Here is a 16,528-nt window from a genome sequence, read left to right as displayed (position 1 = left end):
AAAGCTGATGCTGCAGCACTTAAAGCCCCGCTGAAGAAGCCTGGGCCTGGACAGTCTGCCCATCCCTCTAACTAAATGATTCAACACTTGAACATTATAACCTCTGGCTGGGATGATGTCAGGTACAGTCTGTGTGACTGCAATCATTCACAGAACATATCCAGCGTTCCATGCTGCTTGGGCAATGTGGTGCTTCGGCCAGCATATTTTAGAAGAACATCAAACTATGAAGAAAAAAAAACGATTCAAGTATGTACGAACACTGAAAACCAAGTTTACAGACAACAACTGTGAGAACACCGGGGTCTTTGTATGTAAGGAAAAGGGCATGTCTGGAACTTCAGGACTGCACGGAAAGTCACAGCTGCCTCTGTCATCACAGCAGCCTTTAATGCAGCTGCAGCATTTTCGCCTGTAACCAAAGCTGAAACCAGACCTACACTGTCTCAGAGCTCCCTGTCAGTGCACCCTCACGTCCCACAGGGCACAGTTACCCCACTAGCCGACCCCCAGTGACCCCTGTCTGTCAGGGGTTCAATGCTCAGAGCGGGAATGCTGGCGAGGGCAGCTCTAATATCTAATTTCCCCCAGAGGTGAGACATTGAGGGAAAAGGCCTGCATGGAGGCAGGAAAATGATTTGACTGGATATCCTCTCAAACCTAAAACGTGACCCTCAGAGGTGCTTGGCTTTTGAATCTGGCTGGTAGCCATTCAGTGTTTGTGTTTTAAAGCTTGGCTGATACAGCATAAAGAAGCTAGTATGACCTCACAAACCTGGTCTAACCTCAAACGTTCAGGGGGATTTGATCTTAAAAGGCTTCTGCCTTAAGAGAATAAGCTCCTGTCCTTTTCCTTTGAATTACAGTTGCCTCGAACACACTTAATTTGTGCAAACACAAAAGCAGACGGGTGTGCTTGTGCCTTACCTGCACTGAAATACCAGGAGGATTATACTGAGCTAGTTTAAGACTTGGCTTATGAGAAAGAGATTGACAGTTAGTAGTGGTCTCTGATTCTGAGAGCACTCATTCACGACTTACTGCTCTCTAACCAGAGAGGAAGGACATAAATCTACAAAGGACCAAACACATTTATCCCCAAAGTACATAGGCTTAAATTATAAATGTGTATACAGTACAAGTCTGTATAAAGTGCCTTACTCAGGTCTTATGTGTGACTGCTGCCGTGCATAGAGCTGTTACTCACTTCGAAGGGCTGGGCCCGGCGCGGCTGGCACCACACATAATGCTGGAGAGCCAGGATGAAATAAGATGTGCGGTAAGAGCTGATCTTCTGGTGGCCCTGCACCAGTTTGTACAGCTCCAGGCACATCAGGCCTGCCACTGCGGCTGTGGTGGTGGCTATGGCTGGGATGATCCTTCCAGCAATGAGCTTACTCTGTGAAGGAGATGGAGGAAGGTTCACTTTTAAAATCTACTGCAGGCAATACAGAGCGGGACAAGAATCCCACTGTGACAACATGAGCATACTAAGTAATTATTCAAAATACTAGTGGTGGAAAGTGTTTACTAATGTTCTGTTACTTTAGTACAAATTTGAGGAGTTGTACTTAACTTGAGGATTTCTATTTTCTGCTACTTTATAATCCAGCTCCACTATATTCAAGCAGTGGAAGAAGACATATCACATATCAAGTAAAAGTATCTATACAACAATATGAAAATATATTACAAGTAAAAATCCTGCATTCAAAATATTATTGGTATAGTATAGTATTATATAGTATTATGGGCAAAATATACTTAAAGTAGTAAAAGGATTTCCCTTTTCTTTTTTTTTTTTTAAGACTTTTACCTGTAACAGAGTATGTTACCTTGACGTGTTGGGACTTATATGTAAATATGTGAACACGTCTTCCAGCACTACAAATTGTGATCAACAGCAAAATGAACAAAATGAGTAATTATTTTTTTGTTGTACATGTGTGAAAACACTGCCAAACAACATTCAATGTGTGGAAGTCTCATTATGATTGCACAAGGGTAACCCTCTTTTGTCTCCCCTCACTCAGTGGTACCCATCCCCCCCTGTCCTCCATCTGTCTTGGCTGTCTGCATCTGCAGCAGCGGCTGCTACAAGGCCTGGCTCAGGTGTCACCTCCCAGGCAACAGGTAAAGTGCTGTGATTAGTTGTGCTCCAGGAACAATAGGTGAGGAGGCTGTTTCTGTGGCTTTGGGGCAGGTGTGTGCAGCAACGACTAAAAACATGACCCTGGGGGGGGGTCTGCTGTGTTTTCTTGCTTTTTCTAATCTATACTACCTCAGCTCCATCCCTCTGACTCCCCTCTGTATTTTTTAACCCTTCAGAGATTTGATTAGATGGTGCACATAGTGAAAGTGGTGACCTGGTGCCGATCGGCTGCAGGGATGTCGTAGTTCTCCGCCCTCAGGTTAGAGGCAGCAACAATGTAGTCCATGTGGAAGTTACTGTCGTCATCCTGTGCCAGATGACATGTTAAACATACATCACTCATTCAACATAAAGCTTGATACACAAGAACAAAATACATCCATGTCTGTATCCATGTCCATGCCAAGTGACATTCCTGGTGATGTGATGCCTGCTTTGGGCTTTGAAGGCTTTGTTGCTGTGTCACTTAAATCACACGACTTGGTCACCACATCAGAATGAGATGGAAATCAGATTTCTGTTGTGATGGACACGGCCAGTGAGGTCATGCCTCTGCTGCTGCGGCTCTACAAAGGCTGGGAAGGCGACTGTCGCTCAGGGATGGCTTCAGGGGCCGTGAGGAAGCTCCTGGCCGGCAACCTGATGCATCTGAAACCCTCCTACACACATTCCATCTCCCCACAGCATGACCGGGGCACGTAGGGATACAAATGAGGAGAAGAGGGAGTTTGGGGATCTCATTCTTATTTAAGATGACACTTGATATGTACCTGACTTACCTCATACACCTTCATTACTGCTTCTCCTGGATCACCGAATGCTTTACCAGAACCTCACTGAAGCTGCCTGAGAGTCATTTTCCGTAGCTTCTCCAAATTCCTCCTACACTCACCTCTGCAGCCACAGCAACTGCACCCTATCTGGCCTGTAAATAGCTTTTGTAGGTCTAAGGTAAAGAAGATGAAGAACAATGCTTATATAGACTAGGAATTTTAATTATCCTTTCATCATTCCTCAGGAAGTCACTGGAGGATCAATAGGTCAACAGGAATGGATTATAATATTTGTAAGTGTGTTTTCATTAGTGTATAATAATTAAAAAAGTGCTGTGCTTTTGTTACCTTAGAATGAGCTCTACCATAGCCCAGAGTGGACAAACCTAACACTGGCTCTAGGAAGGGTCCTTTGCGTTCTTTGCATTCTTAGCAGCCACCGAAGGAAAGTGTGAGGTGAGGTGTATTCAGCTGGTTGCAGTTGACAACCTCACCAACAGAAGCCACTGAATCCTACACACAGGACCTTTAATTTGGTGATAGCTGTTCAATGAGTATTTGCCCAGGTTGCTCTGATTGGCCCATTGTGTTCAAAAACGGTTTTCATGATGGACAATTCAAGCCAATCCAAGAACAGTCTTGAGTTTGGACATAGTTGGGAGCTAGACCCACTCTTCAGAAGGAATGACCCAACTGAAACCTTCTGATAAAGGTGCTTCCAGCCAAGGTGCTACAAAAGAAAAACTCTACAAATTCTAAACTTCACATTCAGGTGGAACATATCAGAATCTGTCCTGGTTACAGACCGATGGACTAACTTTTTACTTTCTTGCAGAAAACTAATGTGGCATGAGTTGTGGTGGTTTGGAAGAACTCTGGTCATTTGTGTTTTGTGGAGAGGTGTTGGGCTGTGCTTTCCTGTGCTTCCTTTTTTGGCAGAGGCTGGGTGTGGCTTTCTAGGTGGCTGGCTCCTTCTCAGCTGGAAGTCATCTTAATCAGCACAGCATAAAGACCGAACTGCTGAAGACTCATTGTCACATTGTTTCCGCTACTCAGTGATATTGTCGGCCAGCTACCAGTGTTTTGTAGTGTCTGTCCTCAGTGTGAATCCTTTGTGTCTCTTTTGTTTTTCTTGGATCAGTGAAGTTCACTTACATCAATCTCTAGCCCCAGCGCCTCAGCCACCATGCCGCCCAGCCTCGTGCCTCCACCTGCTTTTAGCATCCAACCCTCTACGACCACGACCTTGCATCACCTGTGCCTCCATTGCCACATGCCCGCCATGCAAGTCCTCGCTCCACCTGAGCGCCATGCGCTCAGCGTATCTTGGAACTGTTTGCCACCTCATTACCTCGTGCCTCACCATCTGTTCCCTGGACCTCCCTGCTACAAGCCTCCACCTTGCACATTCATATAAATTCCTTTTTACACTAATTCCCTGTCTGCATGTCTGCTATCGAGTCCAATTCTTACCTGAAACGAAACAATGAGACTTTTCTAGTGTTACATTTTATGGCCATGCTCCCCAGAGTGTCACATCCAAGACTAATGGACAATTTCTTGGCAATAAGTCTGGATGCACAATAGATGTGGTACAGAGGGAAATCCAGGCACTGAGCCTGGGAGGTAGATTGCCTTAAAAGATGCAGTTGACACCGTTGCGGACAGTTTATCTCTGTTCCGAGTTGCTGAATGCACTGCAAATGGCCAAAAACATGCTAATGCAGTTCTCTCATGGAGCCATATGGAAATAAATCTGTTCCACGTGAACTGGCTGACTGAGGTTCTCTTTTTGCTATTTTTACAAACAGGACGTAAACTTCTAAAATATATTATCTTAGCCTCAAGGTATTTTAACAGTGAATGCAGAACACAAGCAAGCTCTGTTACATGAATGCTGATGAATAGCACATATTCGGGTCACCGAGGACCCAAAGATGAGGGAAAAAAAGACATATTCTGAAAGCGCCCATAGATTGAGTGCAGCTCCCTGCTAACACACAGCCGCCAGTCTGTCTGTGGCTTCTGCGGAGTGTGCAGCAGAGGTCTCAGGGCACTCTTGCCTTACCTTCTCAAAGTCGATGGGGTACATCTGAATGGAGGAGCTTTTCAGAGAGGCCAAGTTTCCTTTCAATTCCTCAAGTCGGGCTTTTTCTGGTGCAAAGACACAGAGAGTAAAGCAAAGTCTGGCAGAAAGTGAGGTAATAACAAAAAAACATCAGCCAGTTAAAGTGACTCACCAGCATCATCGCTTTCCCTTTCTCTGTCCTCCTCCATCTCCTTGTCAGTGAGATGAATCTTCACAGAGGACTTGGGAGTGAAAGACGGTACTTCCACGTTTTCTAAGATTTTTCTGATAGAGGAGAAATCTTTTGTCCCCTTGATTCCGTAGATCTGCCCGTAGAGATTAGCTGCTGCCACCACATACTCCATATGTGTCGTCTAAAGCACAGAATGAAACATAAACCGGTAATTTACATTGAAATCTTTATATTCACATTTTACTTTGACAGCGAGTCTATTCAATATAAAAAATACACTGTATATATTGTGCTATCATTCTTTCATGTAGAGCTTTGTCTAGGGTACAACACTGTCTGATTCACTGATTAGTAGAGTTGCATTCACTGATGGCTGAGACTCACAATGCATGAATACAACCACCTAGAAGCTACAGAAGAATTGGAAAAGCTTATTATCTGCCTTCCATTGTCCATATGCAGGTTAAGTGGCATTCACAGCTCAGATAAGGATCCAGTATATGGTCAGAGTGAGGACGAGCCTCCATCAGACCAGATAAAGAAGGAATGTGAGCGGTCATCACCAAACGCTGTGGCATTTTTCAGTCCTTCCTGTCCACTGTTTCAGGGTGCATGTCAGGGTGACTGCATGAGGAATTGGGCCAGACACTACTCACACTGCTGGGGTCAAAGGTCAGCGGGTGAGGGCATCTCTTGGATCCAGACCAGAAGGGTAGACCAGTAGCAGTCTCCTAAAGAGAAGCAGAAGAAAATCCTGTTATCACAATGATCAGCAACTGAAAAAATACAATTTACTTCAGAGTCACTTCTACATTCGGTAGATTATTTTGTAGACCGACATAGCTCACTGCAGTACTTCATAATGCAACAGAGAAATATATATTCTACGTTTAAACACCTTTTTTTAAAAGAATACAAATTGACACATATAGTAGCATCAATGTACTATTTGATAAAACATCACTTTGTCTTTTACTTTAGTGAGACAGCAGGAGGCCTCAGACCTTCCCGTGGCAGAGCCAGACTAATATTGTTATCAGTCGTGTGCTGACAACACAATTTGTATGTCTGATAAAGGAACAAAGGGGCTGAGGGCTTTGATGTTCCCAAATGGTCCATATGCTGAGAAAGGGTGAGTCTCCTTCAGGCGGTGCCAGTTTTCACTGCAGGGGTGCTTTCTACAGTGGCCAAAAGGCATCGACAACATTCTCCTTTTCACAATCTGGATTCAGGCGGCTTAAAGGCAGAAATGGTGTCAATAATGCTTTATCCTTAAAAAGGTTCAGGCTGACGATCAGGGAAGGTGTCTCTTTGCTCTGACTATGATTTAATGCCCATCATGTCTCCAACTAATACGCAGAGGATTAAAGGGGTATGAGAGAAGGGATTGTCTGCGACTTTTGATGAGGAGACGTGGGAGCATGTTTGGAGTTACGCCAAAAAGATCTGCACTCGAACAAAAGCAGTTTAGACGTATGTGTATTCTATGCATATACATATGCATAGAATACATATTTCCTCCAATCACAGGCATTCTTTTAACTCCTCAAATTCTCCTGTATGTCTCAAAAAAAAACTTAAATAGGTACATTAACCCACTGACTATGATCATGTCACAAATTACAGGAGCATTGGTCTGAAATACTCTGAGCAGTTCTTGTTTGTTTATTTGTTCATGTTACTATTGCTTATATATTCATTTTATTATTATTGTGCAAGTGGAAAAATGGCGGCACATGGTGCAAGCAGGTAGTGTGCGTGCCTCACAGCAAGAAGGTTGCAGGTTTGATCCCCGTGCAGGGCCTTTCTGTGTGAAGTTTGCATGTTCTTCCCGTGCATGCGTGGGTTCTCCCCGGGTACTCTGGCTTCCTCCCACAGACCAAAAACATGCTCATTAGGTTGATTGGTGACTCTAAATTGCCCCTAGGTGTGAGTGTGAATGGTTGTCTGTCTTTGCATGTTGCCCTCTCGCCCGTTGACGGCTGGGATAGGCTCCAGCCTATAGGTGGATAGGCTGGAGGGTATATAGGTGGTATAGAAAATGGATGGATGGATGGATGGATGGATGGAGTGGAAAAATTTGAAAATGCAATTACAGTTTTAAAAAGGGTTCATACCACTTAGTTTAAGAAATGATATGGTGTACTTATGGCCCAGATCAGACTAATCAAAACTGTTATAACCAGAGTCTCTAGGTCCGGGTCCTTTCTTAATAAATCATAGATGGACTTTGAGGGGTTATGTTATGTTAAAATATTCTCCAATCCATTAAAAGAGGACATGTTGTGCAAACTTTAAAGCCCTTTTAAGCCAATTTGCAATTTTCAGTATATATCATAAATAGTGAAAAATGCACCAGCCACTTTGTCTGAAAAATAAAAAAAAACAACTGGTATTAAATTTATGAAGCAGGGAAAATCAGTAAATCATCACTGACCTCAGTGATTAATTAATGATAATACATTGCCTTCAGCTAATTGACTCTTCATCAACAAGTGATTTTCTGCAGGCTTTACCAATACTAGTGGTAGCAGTAACTATATTAGCCGGCAATGAGCCACTCACTGAAATCAAAGCAATGAATGGGCTACAGGACACACACAGCAGATGCACTGTAAGTACACACATCATCTGAGGCCTTTAATCTGTATAGTGGCCCGTCTCACAGTGTGTTTTTCCTATCTTCTATACTGACTTGAGCCATGTGTGGTAACATCAGTGTTGGACCAAGATGCTCCCATCTTTGGTTCAGATCCATCCATTGTTTCACGCATCAAAGTTTAAACACACATTAAGAACCACGCTCGCTTCCATGTGGAGGCTCACACCCAACAAACTAGCTGTTATGCTGAATGCGTGGTCATTTGTCATGCTTGTGTACGCACATTTGTCAGCTTGGTTTGTGACCGTTAACCGACGTTTAGCTGTCTTATCATAGTTCCTCAGACTGCTCGTGGTCGAAACTGACTTTCCAAGAGGACAATGAACACATAACTCTCTTATAGGTAACTAGGACAAAGAGAACTATGGGAGAAAAAAGAGAAGCAAAACATTACAACCGTAACTGCCACAGAGTTTCACTATGCTGTGCTGTGAGTGTACGGCTGAACAAAATGTCATGACATTCTCTGGATTTGGCTTAAATGCTAATTGTTACACATGAGAACTGGCTCATTTAATACCAAAAGCTGTGTTTTTGTCAGAAGTCGGACAGGGAATTCAGTGCCCTATGATAAATGTTTAAGCAGACACGGATTTAAGAAAACCATTCGGTCACAGAAATCTGTATAACCCTGCAGAGACCCTGCAGTGAGGGTAGAAGCCAGTTGCTGGACCAGGATTTGGGGTTAGTGAGGGTCTGTTTGGGTTGATACTGATCCATGCCCCCCCAGGTGTGACAGCAACATGTGACATCATTCTGTCTGCATGCCTCACCAGATTACAAACCCTCAGAGCTGCTCAGAGATATTTATCAGCAGCGGCTTTCAGTGGCTCAGGTTTCAGAGGAGGGTAACAGTGGCCTCTGTGCCCGGGGAAAGTATACTGCAATACTACATGAAGAGAAACGTTAAAAAAAACGAAACACTGACTGGCAATCCTTTTGTACTACTGCCACATTGCAGTGTTTGATGATTGGCATCAAAGGGTTTTGCATACACAACAGTGCCCCTCTGTGTCCATATGCGTCCATTACAGCTGCACTGTGCTCGTCTTTAGGGAGAGATGTCATTTGTCCTGTGGTGTGATTTTACCTGATCAGGAGGGAAACAGTGCGTCAGCTGACGGATATCGTTGTTATAGTGAGTTTCCCATTTGCAGCGTGCCCAGCTCACGCAGTCCTCCCAGCTCTTTGGACGCTGTCCTCCAGCTTTCATATCTTCCAGGCTGCTCCAGACCTCCCCAAGAACCTCCAGGGCCTCAGCGTCTCCATGGCCGAGAGCTCGCTTGATAAACCCGACATCTCTGCAGGAAACAGTGCAGCAGCTCCATTTGATTTAATGACACACACAGCATACAGGAAGGTGATAATCATGAGATGGAGAGACAGACAGGACAGGACAAGCATCGCCATTTAATACGTTCTCAAGTCTAACTCCCAGAATAAAAGCTTGGAAGAGCTTGGCTTGGGAGAACAGAAAATAGACAAAATCTTCATGGAAAAATATTTTCCTCTATGAAGCTCAGAGGAGAATGACTAAACAAATTAGGGTGTAGTCTTGTTAGTGACTCAGAGGGGATTCCTTTGATGCTTGCCTGTGGACTAATAGCAAGGAAAGGAAGTGTTAAGTAAGCTTGTAGTGTTTCGGTCAGCGCAACTCCATATCATACGCCTGGACAGTTCTTGCGCCATTATCATGTGCTAGCTCACCGTGCACGGCTTTGCACCGCAAAAACAAAAGGGATCTGCCTCCTCTGCATGCAGTTACACCTAAACATGTCTAAACAGGAACATTTTGAGTCATAGATCTGCACAGAGCCGCATGGGTGGAAGGAAAACACAACAAAATGTGACTGTTCTTTTCCATAACCTCATTAACCAAGAATTTACTGGACTGTGACTTGTAGCTGACCTTCCTTGTGAAAATGTCCAGGAAGGTTTTTCACGAAGAGGCATCTGAAGGAAGCGGTTATTAGAGTATTCCTGAACACATTAAACATGCTCCTATTTCCATTTTATGCCCTAGTCACGGTTTCACCTCTGCTTAAAGACACACGAAAGAGTGTAAGTACTTCACAATGAGGTGGGATTATATCAAATATCACCAAAACAAACAGAGAGACATCTCAAAACATGGCTGGATTAGGAGGGATCCGAGGCTCAGAGCTCAGACAGAGTTTGGGCTGGAGGCTCAGATCTGTCACTGACGTGCTGCCACATTATAATTCAGGCAGTGCTGTTTGTAAGCTCAGTGCTTTTAAGCCTCCTGACACTGTTTGAGGTGTCGTTCTAAACATAACGAACTCGGATATTCACAAATCATCTAAATCTTGAAGCTCAAACGAATATGAATACAACACAATATGAACACAAAGCCCTTTGACATGATAAAGAACTTTTTGTGCTTTCATTTAATCTATTTTTCCAGTCAGTAGATGCCTCTAAACCAGAAAGCCTCTAATTAGTTGAGAGACTTTAACGGTTATCACTGTTAGAGCTGCTGTGAAAGATACATCGCAGACTGCAGCCTTGGCAAGACAGACTGTTTATGTAATTTTTACTCTGGGTTTACTGCTAAAAGCCAACCACATGTTTTCCTGTTTATAAAACAAAATAATGAGCATGGACCACTTCATTAGCTTTTGTAGGTTTGCTGGAATGCTTTGCAAGAGAGCGCACGAGCATTGTAAAATGAGAACGCAGCGGTCATTAAGCGCCTGCAGACTGGCAGCGGATCGGTGAGCGTAATTTCTCATGTTTGTTGGAGGCAAACTCTTGTTGTGGAAAAAGGTGACATCACATGTGGATGCCGTCATATCTTACCTCTGGAAGAGATTCACATTTTCGGGTGTTTGCTTGAACTGTCCTTCAAACTGGTCCCTTGCCCACTAAAAGAATCGTAATGATTAGAGATTAGTGTCGAGGAGACACATTTAACATGGATGGTAAACCTGCTAAACATCAGCATGTTCACATCGCCCTAGAAGGCGAAAAGTTAGCTTGCCGAATTTAGCATTTAGCTCACCTGTGTCTAGTTACATCCCCACACAACTTTTTAACACTTTAAGTAAGATCTATTTTATGTTTCTGGTCATTCAGTGCAGGTTTTGAAGCCAAACTCTAAATCATTTTCTTTAACTCAAACACAAAGCTAGATTGGGCTTAATTAGAAGTCGCATTGTACCTGCAGGGTGTGCTCAATGCGGTGAGGGAAGTTCTTGAGAGTGCACAGCGGGATGGCGCTCTTTGAATCTGATTTGACCGGCCCGTAAGACTCTGTCAAGCCAGGCACCACCACCAGAGTGTGACCCTTGCTTCCTAGAGTTCCTCCCTCCAGCAACGGCTTCTGGTGTTGAACGCAACGCTCATCGAGATATGCTCCTGGGCAGCAAAAAGAGGGGTTGAAAATTAACTTCACAAGCTTTTGTAGTCAAATATGTCCTCTAAATGTGCTGGTATCATCACTGTGGTCATGAGAACTTAGTATAAGTGATGAAGTAAAGTCCCTCACTGGCTTCCACAGTATCAAGGGCTGCAGCCACTCCATCAAGACCCTTGAAGAAGTTGTAGTCATACACTCCTTCGCTGTCAGGGTCCACACGGTTCTGGTGAGCGGTGATGTTCATCTGTGGGTTCATCTCTCGCACCGCTTTGGCAGCAACGTCCGATTTTGGTTTCTGTTAGCGGACAAGTGAGCAAACGGTGTGTCTGGGAGATAATGTTTGTGAGCGATGTGGATAAAATCTGATGCAAGCAACGGTGGTAATGACAGATGGTGGGAGAAAGGCATAAAATGTTATTTTATAGAAAATTAATACCCAGATTTGTTATCGGATCTTTCTGTGAAACTGAATTAACGCCTAAAGAAGAGATTCTTGGTCTTTCACAATTCAATCTGCTTGCTGTACTGTCCAGACACTATATTCTGTGTTTCACTGCTCTTGGATTATATAACAGCAGCACCAGCACATTTCTCACCAGACTTTCAGAGCTTTTTTTTTTTTTTTTGCCAACATGCTCTCTAACTGAGCTCAACTATGTGTTACGTAAGTTGTTTAGACACTGGTCGTTGTTTACTCTGACAGCAGCGATCAACTGTCTGGCATACTCCTAAAGTAAACTGCAAAACAAAACAGCCACAAATCACAGATCTTGGCAGTTGTGAGTAATCTGACACGAGCTACCTCAGACTGTCACAATACCTTCACCCCCCCCAACCTGTGCCATTAGCGAAGCCCTCTGACCCCTCCACTTAACCAGGTCACACAAGAACCGGTGAGCCACGGCGGCACGTGACCGGTGGTGGAATGCAACTAAGTACATTTACTAAAGTACGTGTACTTAAGTACAAATGTAAGGTATTTGTACTTCACTTGAGCATTTCCATTTTCACTGTATACATTTACTCCACTACATCTCAGAAGCAAAAAAAAAAAAAAAAAACTTTTGCTGCATTACGTTTGTCTGACAGCTTTAGTTACTAATTACTTTTCAGATTTTCATACCCTTCCTGTTCAGTGAAAACCACATATCTCCAAATTTGGTGATTTTTTCTGATAAACTGAAGGATTAAGTGTTCCTCTATGGGTTGAGAAAATACTCCTACTTCTTAGGATAAATGAATCATTTCAAACCCCTGTGGGATCAGCTGGAAAATGCACAAAGCTGAGAAAAGGGCTGTTTTCTGAGCTCATGAACAGTTACCCATTCAGAGATAAGTGGTTCTCACATTACAGCAAGGCTACAAACATATGATGAACTTCTAGAGTATGATGCATTACTGTAGGTTAAACTATTATATAAAGTAGTTAAAATTAGCTCAACCTTAAACACGCACAGCAGTAAAATGCATCATGCACATTAATGCAGCAGTAATATTAACCCATAAACATCAGAAATGATAGAATAACACTGACAGTAACCATTTTACTACATAATGAATACTACAGTTAGTAGATAATACTCACATACTTTTACTTAAGTAAGGTTTTGAATGCAGGACTTTGGCTTTTAGTGGTGTAAAGGACGTGATTACTTCTTCCACCACTGCACACGAGATTCTTTACCACCTACAGGAGGTACTGTGTGTTTCCTCACCCCAATATCCTGAGACCTGAACAGGAACTGCCGGTTCAAGTTGGATTTTTCAATGAAGTCCATGTCCGTTACAGTGACATGTCCTCCTTTTCCAGCACCGAGCCCAATCAGGGCAAAGTTCTTAAGCAGCTCACAGCCAATAGCACCAGCCCCAACCTTGAAAAATGACAAGACAGACTGTCAGACTAAATGTATATTAGCTCATGCAACGCAAGTGAATGTCATCAAATTAAATCTATGTTTTACAAATAAAAAAAGAGAATTTGCCTTTTACAGTGTCGTAGAAAAGTATTCATCTATTGTTGCATGTAACTTGTTTTGCAACTTGTTTTTTTACGGTGATCGAACAAACACATGCATGCACTCTCTCTCTCAAACAGCCAGTAAACAACAGCAAAAACAACACTTTTAAAGGAAAGAGAGAAAGGGCTTGGCACTGCTGAACAGTCCCTGCACACCAAGAGGTCAACCCTGGCAGGAAATGCCACCTGAATCGCAGCCATTTCCTGCATGTGCCATCATTAACACCAAACAAGATCAAAGGAAAACACAGATGGAGCTCCTGGTTTCCAGCGCAGAGTGTGCCCCCTGCTGGACAAATACCAAACCTGCCCTCACCAGGAAATACTTCTGCCTCTCAAGCTTCTCCTGGAACGCTGACCCAAACACAGCAATCTGTCCATCGTACCTCATGCGTTTCTGTCAAAGGGGAAAACAAAAAGTGCTGATTTTACATACAAAGTCTGATTGAATGTTCCTGATCAATAGAACTGTTTAAATGAAATAATCTCTCAACATACAGCTGAGCGGGAGCACTCTGCCAGTTCGTCCTCCTCTTCGGGGAGGCACTCCAGTGCATCGAAATATAGCCACTGCTGAAGAGGCGTAAATTTCCCACTACATGCCTGCAGGAACGTTACAGAGTGCACAGTGCAAAAACACAGTCAGCTACAAGCACCACCACCGTGCTGTAAGTGCTAGGCTATGTATAATTAATATGTACAATGTAACAACAGTGTTGCTCTGCTCCATCAAAAGATGAAAGATGAAGCGAATGTTAGGGGCATGAACGTCACCTTAATAACTTCTTGAGCAGCAATGCCTCCAATGAAAGCATTCACAGGAGCCAAGTCGCCCTGAGCTGTGTAGGACAGTTTCCTCACAGCAGCTTCATCCAACTCTTCCAGCTTTGCGACTGCATTCAGCTCTCTCACCATGTCAAGCAGGGCACCTGCATCTGCCTGCACGGGATGAATCAAGATGTGACAAGCCAGTTAACTTGTTTCACTTACTCTATTTTTTGCTTCCAGCTTGTTCTGTAACTGAATATGGGCTGCAGTATCCTGTAACCCTCACTGACCTGAGATTGAGGAAGAGGGAGTCGCTGTTCTTTCTTCACAAAGCTATGGAGGGCTTGGAAAGCCAAATGCAGGGTGTGGTTCGTCGCTATTTTTCCATAATCGCTCGTTAACACCAGCTCATGGTCCAATAGGGCCGCACAGAATGGTTTCTGTGTTGCAGTCATCTTATTAACAAAGGGTGCACTTTCTCAAAAGCAAAAATCAATAAAGCTAAAACAAAGTGTTGATACTTACGAAATTCATCTTAAAGGGCTGTTTAACCTCAGTCACTATTCCACCCCGTTCATACTCAGAAAAGGCTGAAGTGTCACCGATGCTGAAGGAGTATGGGCCTGGTGATAGAGCACATAAAGACAAATTCGCATCACAGCTATCAAACTCTACCGGGAGTGAGTACCTGAGTGGCATGCAGACGGCCGCAGCACAGCCCACAGACGCACTGTGGGGCAAAGTGACACTAACCACGGACTTTGATCTCCACAGGGCCCATGCTGTTGAGCTCCATCATGCCTCGGACTTCGGAGAAGGAAACTTTGCAGCCATCTGAAAACTCATGACTCCGGTCATCTGTGCAAATCACCACGCCAGGATTGTCCTAAAATAAAGTCAAATCTGAAATAAATATTCAAGCGATAATACTCAGGTAAGCTTCTTTTGCGCCCTTGTCGGAAACCTAAAAAAATCTAAAATAAAACAAAAACTATGATATGCCAGTAACGTAAAACAAATGGAGGTCAGTACCTTAGAGATTCCTTGGATCATCGCTGATGCAGGCTTCTCTCCATCCCCGTCCAAGACCACAAACTCCTCCCCAAAGTCACAGAACAACTGACTGCAAAACAACCATAAGAGTTTCGCCTCTTTCTTCCACACTTTATTAAATATGTTCAATCAGCCCACTTACCCACACAGTCCTTTGGTGTCTGCTACAATGAAACTGATTCCATGTGAATGGCAGAGGTCACCAATGCGCTTCTGATCATCCAGTGAGGAGTCAGTGAGGACCACCACCTGAGTAACGACAGTATCAATACCAGATATAGACATATTTAGATATGTAATCAACAGGAAACCTCTCTGCACCACGTGGCGCTGCAGTGTCATACCTGGAACTGCAGAAGCAGGTTGTCATGCAGTGGGCCAGCGTGCGCCGACACCCGCACACGTGGGTTCAGGTCGGACAGCTGCTGCAGGGAACATGTGGCTCGGTTCTGCCCAAGATGAGACATCTTCAGGAAAAACTGGTGTGAAAATGAAATTTGAATGAATGAATAGCAGCTGCTTATGATCCTTCTATGGTAATCATGTGCTGCAGAAGGGGTGGGGGTGGGGAGTGTGTTCAATAGTGAAAGTAAGATGACTTCCTTTGCAAACGCAGTGAACAATCACCAGCACACTCCATTCAACTATCTGCTATTTCACATGTGAGACCAACGTTATTAAACTTTACGATGAGTGATATGTTGAATTGAGGCAATTATTTTATTACTTATGTAGTAGCTGAAGAAAGATTTAAAAAGTTAATCATTAAGGCCTTTTTATGATGTGATAATGTTTCATTATTACCATAATATCATCTCAAATCTGACAACACTTAAATGACATAGTAATACTACTAAAAAATGAAAATGAAAGAATAAATAATCAAAAATCACTGTGACAGGATAATTACACTTTAATTACACAGTTTGACAAGTTGGTCTTCCTCAAACAGGAAGTTGTTTGGTTCAATGTTGCCCTTGAATTTAATAAAATATGTATTTATGTATATCATTTGAACACCACAGCGTTAGTACCTGAGAGGACAGGTCGGCCCACGCTGTCTGCCCTTCATCCTGGATCGTGACGGACTTCACTCCGGACAAAACCACATTCTTGGCTATTTCTGCTCCAAGACCGCGCATACCTGCAACGAGCACGCTGGCTGTGCCCATGCGATGCATGGCGTCATGACCCAGAACATACCTGTGCAAGTGAAAGAACAGGTGAAGGTGTGGAACAGCCGTGAGCACAATTAAACTGACCCCTCGTCAACATGTGGAGTACTTACAGCTGCCTGGAGTAGAATCTTTCATCGATTCCACCGATTTTCGACATGATGCACTTGCAGATGACAGTCTTAAACAACAGATGACCGGTTTGAAGTGAGGAATCAGCAGGACTAACACCCTCCAACAACCACCTAACTGGTCGAACCACGAACAGAAAGTGAATCTGGCGTGAGA

At 43.6% G+C, this 16,528-nt stretch overlaps 1 protein-coding gene across 1 annotated transcript in view; it reads right to left on the bottom strand.

Moving 5' to 3' along the window:
* The window catches only part of uba7 (ubiquitin-like modifier activating enzyme 7), a 34,675-nt gene extending 18,147 nt beyond the window's left edge, over positions 1-16,528 (bottom strand). The window contains exons 1-21 of the mRNA XM_070959709.1: positions 16,354-16,528; positions 16,100-16,268; positions 15,410-15,544; positions 15,208-15,314; positions 15,045-15,135; positions 14,766-14,898; positions 14,538-14,635; positions 14,303-14,452; positions 14,019-14,183; positions 13,743-13,847; positions 13,561-13,641; positions 12,943-13,098; positions 11,357-11,522; positions 11,030-11,226; positions 10,669-10,733; positions 8,939-9,149; positions 5,843-5,917; positions 5,166-5,367; positions 4,994-5,079; positions 2,367-2,459; positions 1,208-1,399 (exon numbers count right to left, since the gene is read on the bottom strand). Of these exons, the coding sequence (XP_070815810.1) occupies positions 1,208-1,399; positions 2,367-2,459; positions 4,994-5,079; positions 5,166-5,367; positions 5,843-5,917; positions 8,939-9,149; positions 10,669-10,733; positions 11,030-11,226; positions 11,357-11,522; positions 12,943-13,098; positions 13,561-13,641; positions 13,743-13,847; positions 14,019-14,183; positions 14,303-14,452; positions 14,538-14,635; positions 14,766-14,898; positions 15,045-15,135; positions 15,208-15,314; positions 15,410-15,544; positions 16,100-16,268; positions 16,354-16,400 (2,724 nt within the window). The 5' untranslated portion in view covers positions 16,401-16,528. The remainder of the gene's footprint in view (positions 1-1,207; positions 1,400-2,366; positions 2,460-4,993; positions 5,080-5,165; positions 5,368-5,842; positions 5,918-8,938; positions 9,150-10,668; positions 10,734-11,029; positions 11,227-11,356; positions 11,523-12,942; positions 13,099-13,560; positions 13,642-13,742; positions 13,848-14,018; positions 14,184-14,302; positions 14,453-14,537; positions 14,636-14,765; positions 14,899-15,044; positions 15,136-15,207; positions 15,315-15,409; positions 15,545-16,099; positions 16,269-16,353) is intronic.

The sequence above is a fragment of the Chaetodon trifascialis genome, chromosome 3, assembly GCF_039877785.1.
Source record: "Chaetodon trifascialis isolate fChaTrf1 chromosome 3, fChaTrf1.hap1, whole genome shotgun sequence".
In the NCBI taxonomy this organism is placed as follows: domain Eukaryota; kingdom Metazoa; phylum Chordata; class Actinopteri; order Chaetodontiformes; family Chaetodontidae; genus Chaetodon; species Chaetodon trifascialis.
This window is presented reverse-complemented; position numbering and strand designations above follow the sequence as displayed.